The sequence below is a fragment of the Psittacula echo genome, assembly GCF_963264785.1.
Source record: "Psittacula echo genome assembly, chromosome: 24".
Lineage (NCBI taxonomy): Eukaryota > Metazoa > Chordata > Aves > Psittaciformes > Psittacidae > Psittacula > Psittacula echo.
This window is the reverse complement of record NC_137759.1, coordinates 3,472,786-3,493,535: the sequence shown is the minus strand read 5'-3', so window position 1 is coordinate 3,493,535 and position 20,750 is coordinate 3,472,786. Positions and strand designations below refer to the sequence as shown.

The 20,750-nt window shown below is 39.2% G+C and overlaps 1 protein-coding gene across 7 annotated transcripts in view; it reads left to right on the top strand.

Annotated features, from left to right (window-relative positions):
- The window catches only part of EPS15L1 (epidermal growth factor receptor pathway substrate 15 like 1), a 43,633-nt gene that overhangs the window by 15,159 nt on the left and 7,724 nt on the right, over positions 1–20,750 (top strand). For 4 of the 7 annotated variants that reach the window (XM_080634045.1, XM_080634043.1, XM_080634049.1 and 1 more), the window contains 9 exons: positions 351–548; positions 813–977; positions 2,504–2,630; positions 2,753–2,830; positions 3,174–3,310; positions 4,373–4,433; positions 4,781–4,863; positions 6,215–6,347; positions 18,549–18,754. In XM_080634045.1, coding sequence (XP_080490171.1) covers positions 351–548; positions 813–977; positions 2,504–2,630; positions 2,753–2,830; positions 3,174–3,310; positions 4,373–4,433; positions 4,781–4,863; positions 6,215–6,347; positions 18,549–18,754 — 1,188 coding nt within the window. The remainder of the gene's footprint in view (positions 1–350; positions 549–812; positions 978–2,503; positions 2,631–2,752; positions 2,831–3,173; positions 3,311–4,372; positions 4,434–4,780; positions 4,864–6,214; positions 6,348–18,548; positions 18,755–20,750) is intronic. The other 3 variants (XM_080634047.1, XM_080634044.1, XM_080634046.1) reach the window with 2 other exon arrangements.

Sequence of the window (20,750 nt, the reverse complement as noted above, 5' to 3'; positions counted from 1 at the left end):
AGTAATTTTAACTCATCAGAGTTAAAAATCACCTTTATAGTACTCGGTAAATGAGTGGAAAAGGAGCTAAGTTCTGAAAATTATGAAGTAACCATCTAAGAAACACCTTTAAATTACCTTTGTAATCAGGGTGGCATTTCGTGATTTAAAATATTAGTATTTCTTGCTGTTACTGAATGTCCTGTGTGCTTTTATCAAGGATTGCATGCAGTTCTTCATATTACGTTCTTGTTACCTTCCTTAGCCAGGTGATAGGTTGCTTTACAAGTTTCTATTTGTTATAGATTCATAATTTACTGAGTTACATTTGTTTCAAATTTCACTCTGATTTTTGCAACGTTTTGTTTCAGATTTCATCACTAAAAATGCAGATCCAATCTCAGGAATCAGATTTAAAATTACAAGAAGATGACCTTAATAGAGCAAAAGCAGAGCTGAATCGCCTCCAGCAAGAAGAGACTCAGCTAGAGCAGAGTATCCAGGCTGGAAAAGTACAGCTTGAAACAATAATCAAATCCTTAAAATCAACACAGGAAGAAATAAACCAGGTATTCATTGTAGTTTATACTTCTCTTTTTGCTTCTTGAAAGGTTAATTGTTGAGCATCACCTAGAAAGATTAGGAAGAAAAATACTGGTTCATAAAATAAGCCTATTTGGTGCTCAGTAGCTTAATTTCCAGTTTAAGTCAGGGAAAGTTCAGCTCTGGGGGGAGGAGGGAGATGCAACTGTTTGGCAATCAGGTTTAACAAGAATGTGAGAATGACAGTGTTATTGAATGCGTAACAGACTAAAATGGTTTTCATTGCTTAGGCAAGAAGTAAACTTTCTCAACTTCAAGAGAGTCATCAAGAAGTCAATAAGAGTATAGAAGAATATAATGAAGCTCTCAATGGGATTCATGGTGGTAGCCTGACGAATTTGGCAGACATAAGTGAAGGCCTTGGGCAGACAGAAAGAAACAGTTATGGAGCTATGGTAAAAGTATAAAAAACTACTGTTGTTTGGTGTTTTTTACAATAATTAGGTTTGTGACTTGCACCTAATCTGAAATAGTGAAAATGTTTGTTTAGTTGACTTTTCGTATGCTAACAAATACTATGATCCCTGCAAGGCAGCAGTCTTCAGTGCAAGGCAGGGCAAAGATTTTAATGCTGGTGGAAAACCTGACTTTTAAGCTTTGGGTTAGGTCTTATGCTAGGATTTTGTGCCTGTGTGGCTGTAACGGTATGGATATGGAAACAAAAAGAAAAGGTCATGTTAACCCTTGATAAGTAACCTGTCACATCCTTCGTCTCAGGAGGTAGGACTTTGTTTTTACAGAAAAAGTGTAATAAAATGCGCAGCAGAAGAAAAGTAGTCGATTAGAAACAATAATACATTGAGAGACATGGTGTTAAAACACTTGGGTGCTTAGTTTCTGTGCTTGCAGGGCTTGCATAAACATTTATGTTTAATTTCCAGTAGAAACTTCCAGATGTTTCTCTTACTTGCAAAATCTAAGAATCACTTACTGGAAGAAAACTCCAGTACATGTTCATAGTAAATGTTTTAAACCATCATGCCCCCTTCCTGTTTCTTAACTCTTCCTTCCTCTTCCTCCTCTCCCCACCTCCCTCTGCTGTTCTGAGAAGTATTAGACTTCTTCCTTTGCATCTTGTAAAGGGATGAGGAAATACCATGTCTTTCTAGTACTGGGGGCAGTGTAAGCAGATGGTTGTTACTAGGTGTTTGTGTTGGTATTGAATGGCTTTGTCAATGGAGCCCAGTTGTACAGGTGCCACATGCACATATGGCTGCTGTGGCAAGGACTGGTTTCATCAGAGACCCAAACCAAGCAAAAGACAGGGGTATCATGGCAAGTGAATGCAGTGAAGAGGTTTCATAACTTCAGTTTGCTATTTGTTTGTGCAGGCTGTATTTTTGTAACTTGTCAAAGCTGGAGGTTGGCTTCTGCTGACAAACCTCTCATGAAGCGGTGGGAGTGACACTCCTTCTGCCACGTAATACTTTGTACCATGAAATCAGTACTTGGAGCTTTGAGTTCAAGAATGAGCTAACAAGAAGCAATCTTAACTTCTAAGTAGTAATATCTTGTATTTGAAGTCCACAAGTGCTTTGTGTATCCTTTTAAATGACTTTCTTACCCGAAGCTGGGCTGCAAAATAACTGGGAGAGAAAAATCTTTTGATAGTGCAGTGGTTGGGGTTTGGTTTTGGTATTTAAGTATTTGAACATAGTAATACGGTCAACAGTTTAACCTTCTATTGTTGTATGTATTGGCTATACAATACCTTTTGATGTTCTGTGTAGCCTCAGGTCATGTGTTTCTTTCTATGGTGTAATTATTTCTACTTAGAAGCCCCTTACTCAGAAAGTTCTTTAGGAAGTAATTATTAAGATCAGTAAACAGGAACCAAGATATCACAAAATTTCTCCTGAATGGGTAACTGAGCATTTTTATCATGGGAAGTTGCTGTGATGTTTCTCCTCTTATTTTTTAGGATGATCCATTTAAGAATAAAGCCCTGATGTTTACCAATAATACACAAGAACTGCATACAGACCCATTCCAGTCAGAAGATCCTTTCAAATCGGATCCGTTTAAGGGAGCAGACCCTTTCAAAGGCAGTAAGTGACCAGTGGCTCTCCTGAGACCTTGAAGATCAATTTTTGAGTAAACAATCTTTTCAGAAACTTTAATCATCTTGCTAAATAGTGGATAAAACAAGTGATTTTTCTGTTCTGCATAGGTGACCCATTCCAGCATGATCCTTTTGCAGAACAACCACCTGCTCCAGCAGGTAATGGCCCTTTTGACGACAGGACAGGTATGATATAAACAATTTGTAGCCAAACGCAAGGATTTCCAAGGCTTTCCTGGCTTCAGATTTTTGGTTTGCATGTGGGGAACATAGAAACCTGATAGGGTGTGCATGCAAGTGATTCAAGATCAATATCAGTAATGTGCATGTAACTCTTTAGTTCCATAACCTTAATATTAAACATGTAGCTGTTCAAACTTAGTAAATATCCTGTTATCTGGGAGCTTATCAGATTTATCAAATTCTTATCAAAGATAAAATCCCATCAGTGAGTATGAGGTTGAATGTAGAATGATTCATTATGGACGCAGTAGGCGCTGTGTCTATTTACCTTCTCATACACTCCTAGATCCATTTGGAGGTGATCCATTTAAGGAAAGTGACCCATTTCGTAGTTCTGCCCCTGAGGATTTCTTCAAGAAGCAGGTGAAGAGTGACCCATTTACCTCAGATCCATTCACAAAACCCCCCACTTTACCCTCAAAGGTCAGTAATTTCTCAATATACACAAAATAACTGCTTTACTGTTTCCAAGCTTATTGTCTGAAAGGAACAAAATACCACAAAATACTTTTCTCCTAACTGCTGGAGTATCATGAATTCCATCCTTAAAATTGAAGTATGGATTATTAAGGCGATCAGCACTTTGTTCTCTCCAGTTCCATGATAACATTGTCTGTTCACCATGAAGATGCAGTTAGGTGGATATTTCCTTTCTCTGTTGGGAATTTCAAGCTGCCTGCACCCACTCATTCACACCATTACCTCCATTCCGTCGCTGTTTCTGTTTGTGCAGTCACATAGCGAATTGGATCGAGGAACTGAGCTGGCTAAAGGATTACTGAGCCACCAACAGACAATAGAGCCAACAGAGTGGAAGGACTGCATAGAACACGTTTGTCCAATGTATAGTCACAGTTCTTAAGCTGTCCTTATGTGTATGTGTCTGGCTGTTTGGGGGGGTGGGCATGGATTTTTGTTTTGTTGTTTAATTAATCCTTTCCCTCACCCTTCCTTATGGCATTCATTGACTGTTGCTACCCAAGCATTAGAACACTATTGCAGTGTCAGTCAGTGGGAAGTTAGTTTGTCTTCAGTACAGGTTTGTACTTAGATAACAGCAGACTTTTCAAACTGAAGAGCAACTGTAAACACCATCAGTTTAAAAAGAAGTGATATACAGACACTGAATTGACAATAATGTAAATGCCTGACCTGAATATTCAGTCTCTTTTGCTTGAAGACTGAATACTTCTGGGTTTTATTTCTTATTTTGCCCCGGTAGCTGATATCTCTTTTATTTCAGCATGATACACTTTTCACTTTAATGTGTTTTGCTTCGAGGTACTTGGTGTTTTGTTCAAGGCCATCAATAGCCAAATGCACTAATAATGCAAATATCACGTAATCAGTTGATTTTATCCTGTTTATGTGTCCACTTAACAGAGTGGTCTGATATTGGAAATAATGCAAGAGATTTTGATATGCATAACAAGACAAGTGCACAGCACAGCAGAACAATAATTGTGTGTATCTGTTCTTATCTAGCCTGACCCTTTTGAAAGCAGTGATCCTTTTACATCTTCCAGTATCTCTTCAAAAGGTCCAGGTAAGAAGAAAAAATTTCCTCTTGACAATGAATAAAGAGGTATCTCTTTCTGAAAGAAGAATCAAATGTTAAAGTTGAGACTAAAGAAATTGTATTGTGAACAATATCCTTGCAGTCCTTTTATGGATTATGAAGATTAAGTCTTCATATACGCTTCCCCCCCCCACAACTGGTAGAAAACTTATTTTATGGAATTGTCTTGTAACAGCTCATGCCAGGTCAAAATGCAAGTGTTTCTGAATCACCTGCCTAGTTTTGTACTTCATTGGCACCAAGCATTCTTCATAAGTCTTAAATATTATTTTAAATAACTTTTGGTTTTTTTCTTTTTCCTGTATCTGTTTCAGATCCATTTGGAACACTGGATCCATTTGGAAGTGGTACTTTCAGTAGTGGTGAAGGATTTGCAGACTTCAGTCAGATGTCAAAGGTAAAGGTTACATGGAAAGCAGCTGTCCTTTTAAAAATGTATCTACGGATACTTTTTGACTGTAACTTTTCAGCTGACAGCCCACTTCTGTTAAGCTTTTTCCAATCAGCCTCTCCAGTTACTTAGCAAAGCATTTTCCATCCATCTCAAATATGGCAACCAAGACTGATAGATTCAGCAGGGATAAATTAACTTTTCACAAACACTTTCAAATACCAGAGAAACATAACTTCTAGTTTTCACCTGTAAGAAAAAGTGGTTGTTCCAGATATTAATACATCTCAGTGTCCAACCTTCCTCCTGATTTGTTCTTAGACTTCTCCATGAGTACAGGGAACCAGAGGAAGGTGGACAGCATGGTGTGCTGAGCTTTCATGGCTCTGAATAGAATTGCTGTTTCCTTGGCTTCTTGGTATAAAATGAGTATATAGGGTGTTTGAAATAGAACTGAGTCCTTACCCCTCCTCTTCTGGATCAGTCACAGTCTGCTGTTGGCTTTCTGAGATGGAGTTTGGAATTGACAGTTGACGTCAATTGCCCAACTTTTTACACTTGGTTCCACAGTAACACTTGAACATCGTAGGGTAAATGGTAATTAGAAAACAGATTATCACATCCCTTTCACTCATTAAACTTCGTGTATTCTAACGTTTTTCCTGTTTCTGTGGGGGTTTTAGTTCTCCACTAGGTGGCAGCAGCCTTCACAAATATTGATGTGTTTGACTTAAGCTCGTAGTTTTGGCAAAAGTCTTCCTTTCCTTTAGCTTTGCCCACAAAATTCCTCTTTCCGCATTTCAGAGTGCTAAATTTCCTTGCATGGCATAATTTGCTGTGCCTTGTTCAATCAGTAGAAGCCCTTTTGAAGAGCCAGCTGCAGATAGGCAACGTTAAACGTATGGGTTTGGAATTTTCCCTGAGCTTTACAAAAACACAAATAACTGTGTGTAACTTAAGAAAAGCTTGGCAAAAAAACCTATCCATTCTGCATTCTACTGTGTTTTTCCAGTTTCTGTCATGGTTCTGTTTATCAGAGTGAAGGCCAGATTGTAGTATGACTGTTCATTGCCAAAACTACTTTTTACTAAAAGTAGTTTTACTTCCTTTTCTTTTTCTTATCAGTTTTTTGCTAGGACAAAAAGTTCTAGAATTACTTCTGTGAGTAAGAGTGTAAGTACTTGTGAATGTTAATAAAACCCTAACACCGCTCTCAGTGGGCGTTCGTTCTTACACCACTGACACAATTCTGTGCATATGTCCTTATTTTTTGAACTTAATGCTTTTACTTCTGGCTTTCATGAAATAACAAATATCCTACAATGTGCTTACATGCTTTTCTTTTTCTCTCATGTAGTCGGTAGCTTCAGACCCCTTCGCCTCCTCTTTTGGAGGGGTGGGATTCTCAGATGACCCCTTCAAAAGCAAATCAGACACACCAGCATTGCCACCGAAGAAAAATGTCCCTCCACGACCCAAGCCACCCAGTGGTAAGAAGGTTTTCCTTTTTTAAGGCAATTTATCCCAGTTTCTGTATATTGTTGGACATAAGAACAAGTTGACAGTCTTCTACCTCATTATCTTATATTTCAACCATGAAGGGAGGTATGAGAATCAATAAAGTGGCAGAAATTGTCAGTAAACCAAACTGGAACTCTTCAGACTGGAAAACAGATGATATGAGAGTGATAGGACAGATCTGTAAAATCAGTTGTGGCAGAGAAATATGTGAGGGGGGGGAGAAGTGTCTTTATCCAAGTGGGTAAGAAATGAGATTAGTAAGTGGCACCTTCAGAAGGAACAGAGGTTTGGTTTTATACAGTACTCTAAATATAGGATTTTTTTTTTATTCCCCAGAGAATATGGTGAATGCAAAAAAGTTTAAATGGGCTGAAAAATGAACTAGATAATTCTTAGAAGAAAAATCCAACAGAGGCATCAGGGTCTACCAAAAGCCAAAATACTCTTTCTGGATCCTGTGTTGCTGAATGTCTGCACCTGGGCAGGTGCAAGAATAGTCTCAAGTATGGCTGTATCAGTACCTTGTTTTGATGTTCTTCCTGAGGCATTTGCCACTAGATCCTAATAAGAACAGGGTACAGGGCTAGATAGACCTGTCCTGCTCTGTCCAGGTATGATCATTCTTGCATTCATGCATCGCTGCATTAATGAAATACAAAGCAGTTTATGAATATATGGCTTGTTCCTGCTGCAAGTGCATCATGTGTGGAGTTAGGTAGGAATCTCATGAACTGAAAAGAAGATCTCTTTTCATGGAGATTCAACTTCTACTTATTTGCCCTCCCTAGAGTTGATTTTCAAAATATGCACATACCAGTGAAACTGTTTTGAGAACTGAAGCCACTTCGAGCTGTTAGTTTCAAGTCTCCTTTCAGCAAGAGTGGTGTAGTTCAGTAACTAATAGCAGTGAACACTCAGTTCCCTCAGAAAAAAAAAACAACCCCAGTGTGCTGGTCAGCATCCAGTATTCTTATGTATCCAGTGCCAGTGTTAAGAAGCGTAATACAAAGAAAACAGTTCCATTGTTAATGTTTCCCTGTCTAAATGTGTGGATTGTCTACCTTTCTGCTGTTCCATTTTGGAGCAAAGCATGCACCCTGCACCCATCCTGGTAATAAAACTACAGGTATCTGGTTGGTTCTGCAGACCAGTTGTGCTAGAGCTAGCTCCTTGGATAATGTCAAAAATGCTTTCTATTCTGGAGTGTCCTGGCATTAACTATCCCATAGGTTGATCCAGGGTTTGGAATATATTATTTAATACTGTCAACTTAAAAGCAGGTCATTGCAGCAGGATTAGTTTGTTCCTATTATTATGGTTTTACTGCTGATGATGCACACAAAACCCCTGAAATCAAATGCTGAGGTTCTGCATAGGTGAGTATTGATGGAAATTGATCAGGGAATGCTCTAGGATTGTGGAAAAGTTCTTGAAGCCCATCCCCGCCTTGCTTCGTGTAGATAGTTTCTACTCTTGAGATACTAGAGAGCCTTTAGTAATTAAAAAAATGCCTAATATGTAATGTTGGGAAATATCAACTAATAGAACATAAATTAATAAAAGCAGAATTTAAAAGCTGAAGTCTTCTTTGCCACTGTGAATGATGGTTTTCTTTCTTTGGTTTTCAAGGAAAGATGTAAGTGGATCTTTTGAGGAAAAGTCTGCATGAAATAATGTAGTGTTTAAAGGACCTGTATGAAGTTGAATGAGTCAAACAAATACTAAATACACCTATATTATCTCTTTCATGTGGTTTCTTTCTGTTTCTTGTTCGAAACATGATAATTCCTGGCAAATACAGGGTAACAGTAGCAGCAAAGGTGAGAAGTATGTGCTGTAGGATTGACTCCCCTGCAGGGGGGTTTTTTGGATTTATGTCTCTTCGTTCCACTTTGGTACATAGTGAGGAATTTTGGGGAACCTTTGGCTTTACTGATTTGTTTTTCATTTAGACGAGTGCACTCAGCCTTTAATCAGCCTTTTTAAAACACTCCACCTTCCCCTCTTCTGGGAGACACAATATTTGTAAGGTTCCGCTGCTCTACCAAAACCAAATGTTGTTATGATAAAATAGACTAAGGAGGAAACAAAGCAGGGTTTTTTTAAAGCAAATGAGCCTCATGTGCTTATGCAGTTATACTCCTCCCTTCCTTCCACAACTAAAGCAATCTTCAGTGGTTACTTAAAGCATGAGAAATTATATAGTAATACACTGCGATTCTAGCAAGAGATACAGGGGTACAAGTGTACGTTGGAAATAGGAAAGCTGCTCAGAAAACAAACAGCAGACAAGGAACTTCCGTTGTTTCTTACCCTTCTCATTGGCCTGTTTAATTAAAAAACAAGTAGATGATAACGATCTTGCTGAAGGATGAATAAATGCTTAGTACCAGGCAAATCTGTAGTTGGCCTTTCTGTTGGGGGGGATTTTTAATAGTGAAAAGCACTTGAATGGTTTGCTTGCCTTTTGTTAGGGAGGTATGTATATACTCAAGTAGAAAACACTAATAATTTTTTCAGAGCATTGATAGCTGTCTGATTTTCCAAGTTAATTGGGGGGAACTAACAAAATCCACCAGGGATTGTTCCTGATTCATTGCTTTTCTGTTTGCAAAGTTTTTTAGGAGGTACGTGGGAGGCAAGCATTGTCTGATCAAGCCATCAAGGTATCACAGGGTGTCCTGGCTGAGCAGGATGTGCAGGATGGACCCATCTTGCCCATGTGGCTCTGTGTTGTCCAGATGAACCAGGAGGTTTGCATCAGGTCTTGTTTCTTCACAAGGACCAAGGCAGAGCAGGCCTTTGGAACTGAACATGGGGCTGGGGAAACACTTCTGCCAGAGACTGGTTACCATTTAGTGAAGGTCAGATCAAAAGGCCCCTTCAGATGTAGCTTGAAAAACCTCTAAAATGAATACATAGTTCAGATCAGCTGCTCTCATAGAAAGGCTCTGGAGACAGTCTTCATACCATGCTTAAGGGAACTTTTCTGCTACTGCCAGCTTTGTCAGGAGCAGGGTTGCAGTGGGTAACCATAGTCTGGCCTTACAAATCCTGACCTGTTTGCTGGCTGCTTGTGCAGATTGGTTGGTTTGATTTCAGTTGGTGTTTGGCTTTTTCAAAACTTGGACACTGAGAAGCAGCTATGATCTGCTGCCTCTGTGAGCAAATACTTCAGCTCACAGCTCTCTGTGGTTGGTACTCTCTGGCAAAGATAGGCAAACACTTGCTGTGTGGCATGGATTAGACATCCTTGAGATTCATATCTTTCCCTTCTCAAAAACTCAAGGGATGACAATCATGAGGTTATTTCTGTAAAGCTGTATCTTAAGCTGAATCTCAGGCTTATACTTGTCCTGTTCTTCATAAATCATTTTCCTTCTTTCTCATTTGTTTTTGAACCAAAGTCTTTCAAGATCCTTTAGATGTTACAAAGTCTTCAGCTGATCCTTGTTTGGTCCAAGAGAAATTTCATGTCTTTTTCTGATGGGATGCTCCCTTGCAGGTTTGTCAGTGTCACTATTTAAAGGTGAAGTGCATAATCTTTAAAGAGAATTGAAGGAAGGCTAATAAATCAGTTAATAAAAATAGAGAATGACAAGAAGGTGTTTCAGAAGCAGCAAGCCTGGACACCAGTGTACATCAAAGCTCCCATATACCTGTTACATGCAAAGATCTGAAAAATCACTATGTCTGTCCCTTATCCTGGTTTAAGTTTCTCTTTTTAGGTTGAGAAAGATCAGCTAAGAAACGGCTTTTTAGCAGTTCTGCCTAGACTGTGCTAATAAAAATCCCCAAGGGTGTGTGTGCATGTTCTTTCTCTTCAGGAATGCATTCGTAGTCCATGAAGTTCCTAATGGACATCGGGTTTTATACAGCTCCCCTGGGACTTGGCTGAAGTAATCTGATGTTCACCAGGTGGTACTGGAGAACTTGAGGGCTTCTTCAGAGAAAAGTGGGAGGTTTTCTGTATTTATGGATGGTGTATCTTGAATAATGCTCAAAAAGCACCAAAAAGAAAAGAAAATTAGCTATAAACAGGCCTGTACTTTGCATAATGGGCTGTGATAAATAGAAAACAAGACAAAATGAATGAGTTACATTAATGAAACTAATAGTAGTGTATACTGACAGACTTAGGCACAGGTGCCCTGTGGCAGGGATCTCAGTTCCAGTGCAAACAATGTTCTCAAGCTTTCCTAAAACATAGCTAAGCTTTTATAAGTACATTTTCTTCTCTGTCCTAGAGCACCTGTGGTGCTTAGCACTGCTGAACTTCTGCTTGCTTCATATTTCTTGGGGTTTGTAAGACTTCTGTGTCATTCTGAATCAAGAAGCCTGGAAGAGACAACAACACTGAAACCTGTCAGTTAAAATGGGTCCTGTAGGTTCTCACAGGTTAACAATTATGTTTTCAGCCCCGAGCTGCAGATAGAAATCAGTCAGAGCTCACCGCTAACTAGTTTCTAGCTAAAAGTTGTTGATTACAAAAAGAGAGAAACAGATTTTTTTTTTTTTCCTCTTTTTCTTTTTTTTTTTTCTTTTTTTTTTTAAAGTGCAGGAAGTTGCTGTGTGGGTGTCAGTGATTGGGTTATAAGTAAAATTCAATGCTCTAGTGCTTTGATCGTGGGACCTACTGCTTTTGCCCCACCCTTACCACTTCCTTTAAGTGCAGCCCCATGCATTCCACATTGCGGTTATAACAGTACTGTTAACCAGTGATATTAGTGGAAGAACCTTCACCACTAACCAGTGTGTAACCTTCAACCTCTTCTAAATTTTTATTGCTTGCTTATAGCGGTTTTGACCTTTTTAACCTTGAAGGAATAAAAGTCCTAAAAAGCCAAGAAGATGACACCTTCCCCATTGCAGTGTGCTTTCTTCCTGCAGGTTATTTAATAAAACCAGTTATTTTATCACTCCAGCTTTTTATTTTAGCCTGTGCAAATGTTGCAATTTACACTTAAATGTCACAATTTACAATTAAATATGTTGTATATTAGTAGCAAATAGAGGGGGTGGGTATTGTATTTATAGTGAAGTTCTTTAATGCTAACATGCTTTTAAAAATCCAGTTTTTCTTTGGTTTGCTAATAGCTGATGTAGCTTGGAATTGAAAGCACTACATGTTGAATCCAACCTGTATGAGGGAGAAATTAGTGGATTTATTTAGCTGCTGTTCGAAATAGAGGGATTAAAATAAATGCTATGGGGAAATTATTGCAGGCTGCAGGCAGTGAGTTTGTGAAAGAACTTTGGGTTTTGACCTGTTTATTCTGTGCTCCTCTGATGTGCAACTGAATTTACAAACTGGCATTTCAGAGGTTAGAGGTTGACACCTCAGTGTTTGAGTGAAGGACTTCAGTTCCATTCTCACGTTGTTTTTGTGTCTGGTGGTGGTTTTGAAATGTCAGAATACTGGAAGAAGCCTTGAGAAGACAGACAAAGGGATTAACCAGCCTGCCATAAATTAGGAAGCATGATTCCAGTCCCTCAGAGATGCCTGGCCTGGGTGCAGCCCCAGAAGACCTCAGTGCAAGCACAAAGGTTTGCACCTCTGAGTGACTAGAAATTGTTACAAGCTAATAGTAATGATGTTATTGATGATAAATATAACCAGCCAGCGTGTATGGGATCAGTATTTTTACCAAATCACAGATGGCAACACTGCTCCATGTGTTTTGCTGGCCCAGTGAAGTCAGAAGAAGCCCCTATTGACTGAAGCAAAATCTGATCAAGTCCTATTTTTTTCGTCTTGCCACTTGGCAGATAAAGAGAAATGATATCTGAACCTGTTGACTGCTATAAAAAAAAAAAAGAGATCCAGGCATTAAGATCTGTTAAGATCTTCAGGATCTTAATATTTCATTGAAATAATCTGAAAACTTTTAGCTCTGATGCATTTGTAATCCATCATCTACAGAAATAATTGTTCCCTAGTTTTGGATGGGGAGCCTTTGCCCTTTTTTAACAAGTGTGGTTGCAGGAGAATATTGTTGTCAGCCCCGAAGAAGGTAGAAATGCAAGAAAAATTAACAATCAACTCACAGAGCACATTTTCATTCTGTTCATGGATCTTGGAAGGTCAATTTAAGATAGATTTGGCCACTGAAATGCTCACAGTTAAGAATGTATATGAAGACAAGATACTCTGAAGGCAGTTTGACTTCAGAGCCTGAGTGAGTGGATACTTGGTGGGGTATGCACACCCATTCCAGGCTTACCTGGACCAGGATTGCCTAACAAGAAGGTTTTGAGTTAGATTCACTCTGTGGGATGTCTTTTGCACCCCTTGAATTTTTAGGTGCCTCTTGACTACTGTTGTGCATGATTAGATGCTTAATGCTGTCAGCTGCCTCTCTGCTGGCATGAATCAGGAGGTGTTTGTACCAGCCCTGTTCTGCTGCTGTCTTCCTTTGTGTTTGATGCTTCTTCCTCCTGTATATCAATGATAAATATGGCTCTTTTTCATATGTGTTACTTCTCTAAATTTAAGGCATTTTATGGTTTGACTGTTTTGACCATTTTAGATTTATTTTTCATCCATGGAGCAGTGCAAGAGCACTATCAGTTCCCATTGTCCTCATCTTGGTAGTTTTCAGTGGAGGGGGGGAGAAAAAGCATAGATCTCTTTCACTTTTCGAGTTGGACTTGTGTTTGCCTATGCTGTATCTTCAGTGTCTCAGTTAGCTGAAAATGAACAGTTTGTTCAATATTCTGCTTAAAACCCCATGCAAACCAAAGCCCAAGTCTTTTCATGTGTGCATTTACTGATTCCTTTCTTGCAAGCAAATGGTGTCTTAGGAATTCTTAGTGTTTAAACACAGCATATTTTTGTGGCCATTTCTTTTGACCTGTCCAATGTCCCATGGATATGAATTTGCAGGGAAATTTGCTCTGTGTTTTTAATGAGGTCATTTGAAGAAGGAAGAAGCCAGGTTAGGTGTAATAGATGCCATCAGGAGTTGTGACCCAAAGAATTGTGTTCATCAGGAAAAAGGTCAAATCATTCCCTTGGCATTTATTCACGTGGGCATATTCAAGTTGGGGGGGGGTGTCAGTCCTTTGGGCTAGAGGAGAGCAGAGAGTTCTGCTCTTCATTCGTTGAGTGATCACAGGAGTGTTGTTTGTTTCTAACTGGTACCACACCTGTTTCCGTAGAGCTTCTTGGGGACCCGAGTTACTCACAAGTAGCTCAGTGCCTGTTTACCTTTAGTTTTTAACCTCAGCAGCAGCCGAGAGTGAAAGACTCACCCAAAAAGCTTGTGATGGACAGGAAAACATTTTTCTGACTATTTTCCATGCCTTCTAGCAGCCCTGACAGTTGCATTCGAGCACAGGCAGCCCATGTTGTGTAGGGTAAATGACTCATGGGTGGAGCACCTGCCCGGCCACCATCTAAAAATTCCATTCACGCTTTGATTCTGGTGTTTCTGCTGATCTCTCACAGTTGTTTCAGTAGCGATGGTTGAAGGGGGTTGTTGAGCAGCTGTTTCAGGACAGGTTGGTTAGGCTGAAGGTACAACGATTTCTCACCTTTCAAGAAGTTTGTAGTTTTCAGTGTTTCTCTCCAGCTCAGCTTTTCAGAGCTACGGGCTTGCTCAAAGTGCGCATCTTGCAAATATTAAGCAAAACCAGTTTCGAAGGGTTTTTGCATAGGAAAAATTCTTCCTTCTGTTACTAAAAGGGTAGTGATTTTGTGCAAAGGGCATTATCACCAAACAGTTGAAATCCGGTGCAGAAATAGCCCCTGTTGAAGACAAATACCTCTGAGTATTCTGTAGAAAATTTGCCTTAATGTTACTAACTTTCAAACACATTTTGAAAACGAAGAGTAATTTTTCTATGAGTTCCTTACAATTCATGCAAGCTTTATTCTGCCTCAGTGGAAGAGCTGGATAATTTAATGGGATGGTGAAGAGCACGCTGAGTAAGTTAGGAATGACACGTAAATTTGGTGCAGTGACAAGAGGAAGATGTGCTGGGAGGCACCTTACAAAACTGCACAGTCTCCAAAGCTTTTAGAGTAACACTTCCTCTGCCAGGTAGGCAGATGTGAGAGGTGAGAACCCTGGTATTGTATGTCCAAGTATAATCACAGGCATGGATTTAACTCACTCTAGCACTACTTATCCTGTGTAGCACGACTCTGACTTCTTAAAGCGTATTTTTTCACTTCAGAGTGTTTCCTGGAAAAGAGTCCTTGTTTAGTGAAAGTTTGAAGCTGTGTCATCTCAACTCTGCCCTGTTTGCCTGTGAGCATGCTGACTGCAGGCTTCAAACACAGCAAAACACGCTGCTTCCACAGTAAGATCCTCTGCTAAGCAGAAAGTTCAGACCATCGTTGAAACATAAAACACAGAGAAAACTATAAATGTTTCACTTCATTCTTTCATTGCCAATATCTTGCAGTTCAGTAAGAGAAATTCTGTAATTGCATCTTATCATTGAGACTATATTTGCATTGAACTATAGATCTCAACCCTGAAGTTTTTGCTGTGGGGTATGAAATTAGATAAACCCTTCACATGGGTGGAGTTCACTCTTAACTTAACAGCATTTGCTGTGGTAAACCATTTTGTACATCGTCTCTTTTTGCTGAAGTGAGTCCTCGGTGTGGTTTGGGTGCACCACTTGGGTAACTGCTGAAACTGCTGTGGTTTCAGAATAGGACCTGTTTTGCTTTTTTCTGCACTTTTTTCCCCTGAAACTATTAGTAGAAGAATCAAATAAGTAAGGGTTACAACTGTTCGCTTGCACTTTCATACTGCCATGCCTCCAAAACGATGAGCATTCGTGTGTAAAAATGGAACATTTTCCAGTGAATATAAGATTAATGCAATCTCAGCCACTGCTAGGAGTATATTTTGTATTGTTACAATTTTACCAATGTCCTTCAGTTTTCATGTGCTTTGGGTATTTTTGCTTTGCATTGTAGGGTTTGAAATGCACATTCTTGACATACTACACATGGGAATACAGCTCTGTGTACTTCAGTATCCACTTACTGCGCTGGGAGATTCACACTGGGTGTAACCCAGCAAGGATGTCAGAAAGATCATTCTGGTGTCGTTAGTACTAATTCGTGGCTAATAGCTAAGTAAATTTGAACATCTGACTGGACCAAACAAACTTCTGCCAGGCCTCAAACCCATGTTTGCAGAGTGTAGCAGGATAAAACAAACTGTAAGCAGCGTTGAGAGGGTAGTGAAAGAGGGCTCGTTGAGGAGGACACTGTCGTGAGTGCAAGGGGTTGGTGTTTTCAGCATGGGCATAGCCCTGAAAATTGCTCTGCAGAAAATCAACCTGATTTTTGTATTTCACCTTTTCCAAACAATAATAAAATTATAGCCCTCTTCTATTCTTTAACATAGGAAAAAATGAAGAAAATGGCATTTGGGATGTAAAAGGAAAATTTTCAGCAGTATTAGCAGAAACTCTTATGATTTGTGGTGACATTTCCTCTCCAGCGAAGTTATTCTTTGTGATCTGTGTGAGGATGAAGCAGGAGAAACCCCGATGCTCTGTGTGCATCCTGAAACCACCAGGGGCTTCGTGCAAAAACATGAAACACGCCACCTAGAAAAAAACAGGTTTGCTGAGCAAATACGTTGCAAACCTTAGGTTTGTATTAACAGTCACCAGTTCCACAAAGTGGTTTCGGCAGCGGCAGATTTAACCTAAGAAAAGGGCAGTTTGAAATGGGTTATTTTTGCCTCTATCAGTCAAAATTGGTTTGGTGCAGTACAGGGTGAAGGAGACTAGGGGGAATTTGCTTGATAGTAACTGGCAGTAGTGGAAGGAGAAAAATGGAGAGGGCTCTTGTGTTGCCTTGATAAATGCAGAAACTCAGTTCTCTTTGTCATTTAAAATAATTTAAACTAAGTTGCTCTTTTTATCTGAAGATTGCATACAGAATACGGAGTTACTCATCCCTTACCAGGTTTGCTTCGTTCCCTGGCAGTGCCTAGCTGTGGTGAAAGGTGAGATCTCCTGGAGGCTATGGTGATGGCAGGATGTAAAAGCAACATTTTCAGAGGGCAAAGTGTGGCCTCTGTTGATAGGAAAGGCAGTTTGAAACTCAGGTGAAGAAGGGTCCCTGCTTGTGGGCAGAGCAAATGCTGCTGGTATTTCCTTTATGTTTTGTTACTTCCTTCCATCAATGACAAATCCCTGGTCTGATCTGCTGTCTTTAGAAGTCCCACGTGTGGTTGCTAACATGGGTATATCCATAGATCCTTGCCACATCTGATACCCAGAATGGAGCACATACTAAACCGTGAAAAATAGCACTGGAGTGAACTTTTATGGGATCTCATTTATCCTCCAGCTTCAAGGCAGCTCAACCAGTGTGATTTCTAGAACCTTCTGGACGTGATGATGGAATACAACAAGTTCCCTGAGCAGTCTTTTGAGTATGCTTAAGCTTTTAAAATGTTAGAAATTGTCTAATGTAAATCTCTCTTGCTAAAATCTAAATCCATTAGTTTTTCTCTTAATGGAAGACTTGTCTACAGGACTGTGATCCTGTTCTCCTCAAATACTCTTTAAGACTGAACAAATCAGTTTTATCTCTTTCTGTTTGTGTCTTTTCTACATCTCCCTCTGTCTGCTTGTTTAGCTATACTTGCTTCAAACCTTTCCTGAAGCACAGTGCCTGCTGTGGTCACTGCATTGCATCAGGAGCCTGGGTCTGGCTTTAGCACTGCCCAAATGAGATAAGAGTCTGTGATTCCTTCAGCTCCCCTGTAAATCTGTGCCTGGCTGAGCTTGAGGAGTGTGAGCCCCTGCACGCTGTGCACTAACCCTTAAGGGAGGTGTGGGTGAGGAACCTGCTGATGACAAGAGGGGTGTGTGTTCAGCAAGCCAAGTGCCCGGGAAGATGTTCCCTGGGATGGGAGCTGTGATTTAATGGTGATGAAGGCAGGCTGCTGGGTAGGTTATTTATTTAGTGCAGGTTTGCTGATCCTTATTTCTCTTTGGCAAACGAGGATTTCCAAAGATTCAGTCAAATATTATAAAGTTCACGAGCAACTACAAAAATACCTTCTTAAAAGCTGTCAGGCTGTGTCTTAGACATGCCAAGTACATGCTCTGAAATTTGGGGTTCAGCTCCCCATTTCTCTGTGCACTCTTAGTATGTATATCCTGATGTGAATAAATTACAAGATTCCTATTAAGTGATAGTTCAAATAATTGAACTTTTCAAAAAATGTAGCCTTATTAATGCAATTAATGTATGTAACTCAGGTTATTATACAGGAAATCGTAAATACTTGTTTCTTTTAAAGTGTTTCTAGGTTTTTCTTCATCATTTGTTAAGTACACACTATAATCAGGAGGGTTCATCCACGGAGTATTTTCCCTGGAGGCTAGATTGTGTACTTGTCAGGAGCAATCTTCTTTGATTGCTTGTTTGGGGTTGTTTTAATTGGAAAAGGCAAATGTACCTGTATATCTGTTTAGTTATTTGACCTAACAAAACAGTACTGTTTGCAAGGGGAATTAAAAATTAACCACTGAGTTTCTATTTGTAACCAACAAAATATACAGCCATTATTTATGAGCATGTGCAATCGTTCCTGTGATTTCATTTGCTATTGGGGTGGAATAGAAGAACAAGCAGTCACCTGCAAAAGGTGGGTTGTACAGCAAACACCCCACAACAAGGTGATTTCTTAATCAGTCTCTTTTCCCTTGTATGTGCGGTGAAAGAAGGATAAACCAGTTCCAGGATGTGTTCTGTAAAGCCATAGATAAGTTACTATTTAATTCTAGTTAACATGATTAATTATTTATCTTTAGTGATCTGTATTTTTAAGTATTTTGGCTTTTATATAATCTCAAACTTACACTTGAAATATCTCCAGTCCTGGAAAATGACCTAAAGTCATACTTGTCAAATTCTTCTGATCAAATGGCTTTATATTGGGTATTAATACTGCAGTATCTGTAAGTAAGATAATAAATCTATTTCAATAAACAACTGTTTGAGACAATTTGCATTGAGAAATGAGTACCATTATATCTGCTTAAAATTTAAACCATCCCAAGAAGGATGGATGATGCTAAATTGTATCAGCACAGTTTCCTATTTAAGGGCTTGCATTGGCCATGGTAAGTAACTTCTCTTTTTCTCCTTTTGTTTGTTTTTTTCCTAAACTTTCCAGGTAAAAGTACTCCTGTAAGCCACCTTGGGTCTTCAGATTTTCCCAAGCCCCATGATCCATTCCAGCCATTTGGGGCTGACAGCAGTGACCCGTTTCAAAGTAAAAAGGGGTTTGGGGACCCATTTAGTGGAAAAGATCCATTTGCTCCCTCCTCTTCAAGTAAAACTTCTAAAGACTCTTCCTTGGGGTTTGCAGACTTCAGCTCTGTAAGTTAAGTTCATTGTCTCTGAGCAAACCACTTTCTGCTCTGCTTACAGCAATCTATTGGGGTTTTGTTTTAACTGCAAACCTACTGTTCACTGGCTTCTGTCTTTTAGTACCTTCATGCTGTCCTCATTGTTTTTGTATTAATATTTCTGTAATAAAAAGGCATTATTTCAATAAAAACCAAGAAGTTTCATACTAAATTTTAAAGGGTTTACTTGCATTTAAATTATTTTAGTACAGTGTGCCTTTACTCACAAATTCTTTGTAGCAGAATCTGTGTATTGTTTTTGTTGCATGGAGGCTATTTTGTAAACTGAGTTTTGGGAGCCAATGATGTAAAGATTCACAACCAATTGTTGAAAACATTTCTATAGTGATTTCACCATATCCTGGGAAGCAAATCCTGAAAGGGAAAGATTCCATTAAAGTATTTGTAATTGTCTGTGAAAGAAGTTCTGACAATCCTGTCACAATGTTTGCTGTATATGATGGAATGTGGTCATAAAGATGCATATCTGAGACAGAGATTGAAAAGTTAGCTGTTGAATTTTGTTCCCATTACTGATACTGTAGAAAAGCCCTTGTTAGAGAAAGAAAACAAAATTGTTCTGAAGAACCAATACAGAAACATCCATCCTGTATTCTAAAAGACACTGTGAGAAGGTTTGAAAGCAAAGCCATTCATTAACAAACATCAGGCTTTGTTTTCAGTGCTGGCAGGTACCTTACTGAATTGGAAATCACTGTAAATGTAGTAGTAGTGTGGTTCTTACTGCTTCCATGAGTAGATAGAAATCTGTTCCATCCACAGCCTCAGGCTTCTTCCTCCTTTCATACATTTTTGTTCTGTCACATTGCCATGCAGTAAAATTGCCAGCGTAATCTGTTACTTAACTCTGATGAGCACAGTTCAGTGTTCAACAAGTGGAGGTCTTCAAGCTGAATCTTTCAGGTTGTTTATTTTTAATGGTTCCCTCTCCCAGTTAATAGTAAATGTGTTATCACTTTCCTATTTGATATTGTTAGATGAGGTCATCTGTGCATACTTTTAGCTGACCTCAGTGCTTTAATTTATCTATGATACTGAAAACGTCAAAGTTCAAGATACTCTGTATGCTTTACCACAGTTAGTACTAGCCTGTTGAATTTGCACAGTTAAATTCTGTGATTGTATACAAAATGGTGACATTCTTAATAAAAATAAGACGCAAAACTTGCTTTATTTGAAATTTCTTGAGCATCTAATTTCTTCCTTCAATGAAAGACAATGGAATGGAATGACTGTTACCCAGCTCTTGTTGGCTTCCTTTACAGACTGCATTTCTTAAGTTAAAAGTGTGCCTTACACTGGCTGATTGCATTAAATGATTAACCAAAATCACTGATCCCCATCCCAGTGGGTGCTCTAGTGTGAAATTTGCTGTGCCATCAGGTTTTCAGGAGATGAGATTAACTTGAGAAGATAAGGGAAAAATAGGAAAACTGAGATCTTGAGCAGTAGCCGCTTAGAACTGCTGTTAAGTGGCACTTCATTCAATGAATTTGACTGGGGACTTGATCCCTGTTCTTTGCAGTTTGTTGGGGCTTTTCTTTGCTTGCTTATAACACAATTATGTTGCTACACTTGATAATTGCTAATCCTTCTGTACGAAGCCTTAATTGTACCAGTTAACCTTGTTAATCGGCAAGAATATTGCACTGCTCTTTGCCTGACGTTTGGGGAGCTTTGTTCGTAATGGAAATTCAAAGCGCTTTGACTTACAGGAGGCTTTTTGACACAAAGTTTGAGGCCATGGAATCTGAGAACAGAATCAGAGAATCACATAGGTTTGATGTTTTACTTGAAATTCTTCACTGAAGCACAGAAGTAACACGAGAACCTTCACTTGCTTCGAGTAGCACTCTAGAAAATCTGGTGCTTTTTTTTTCTGAGACTCTGGCAAATTCATGCACCCACAGTTGAAGTAAATTCTCCTGGCATTAAATACGGCTCTT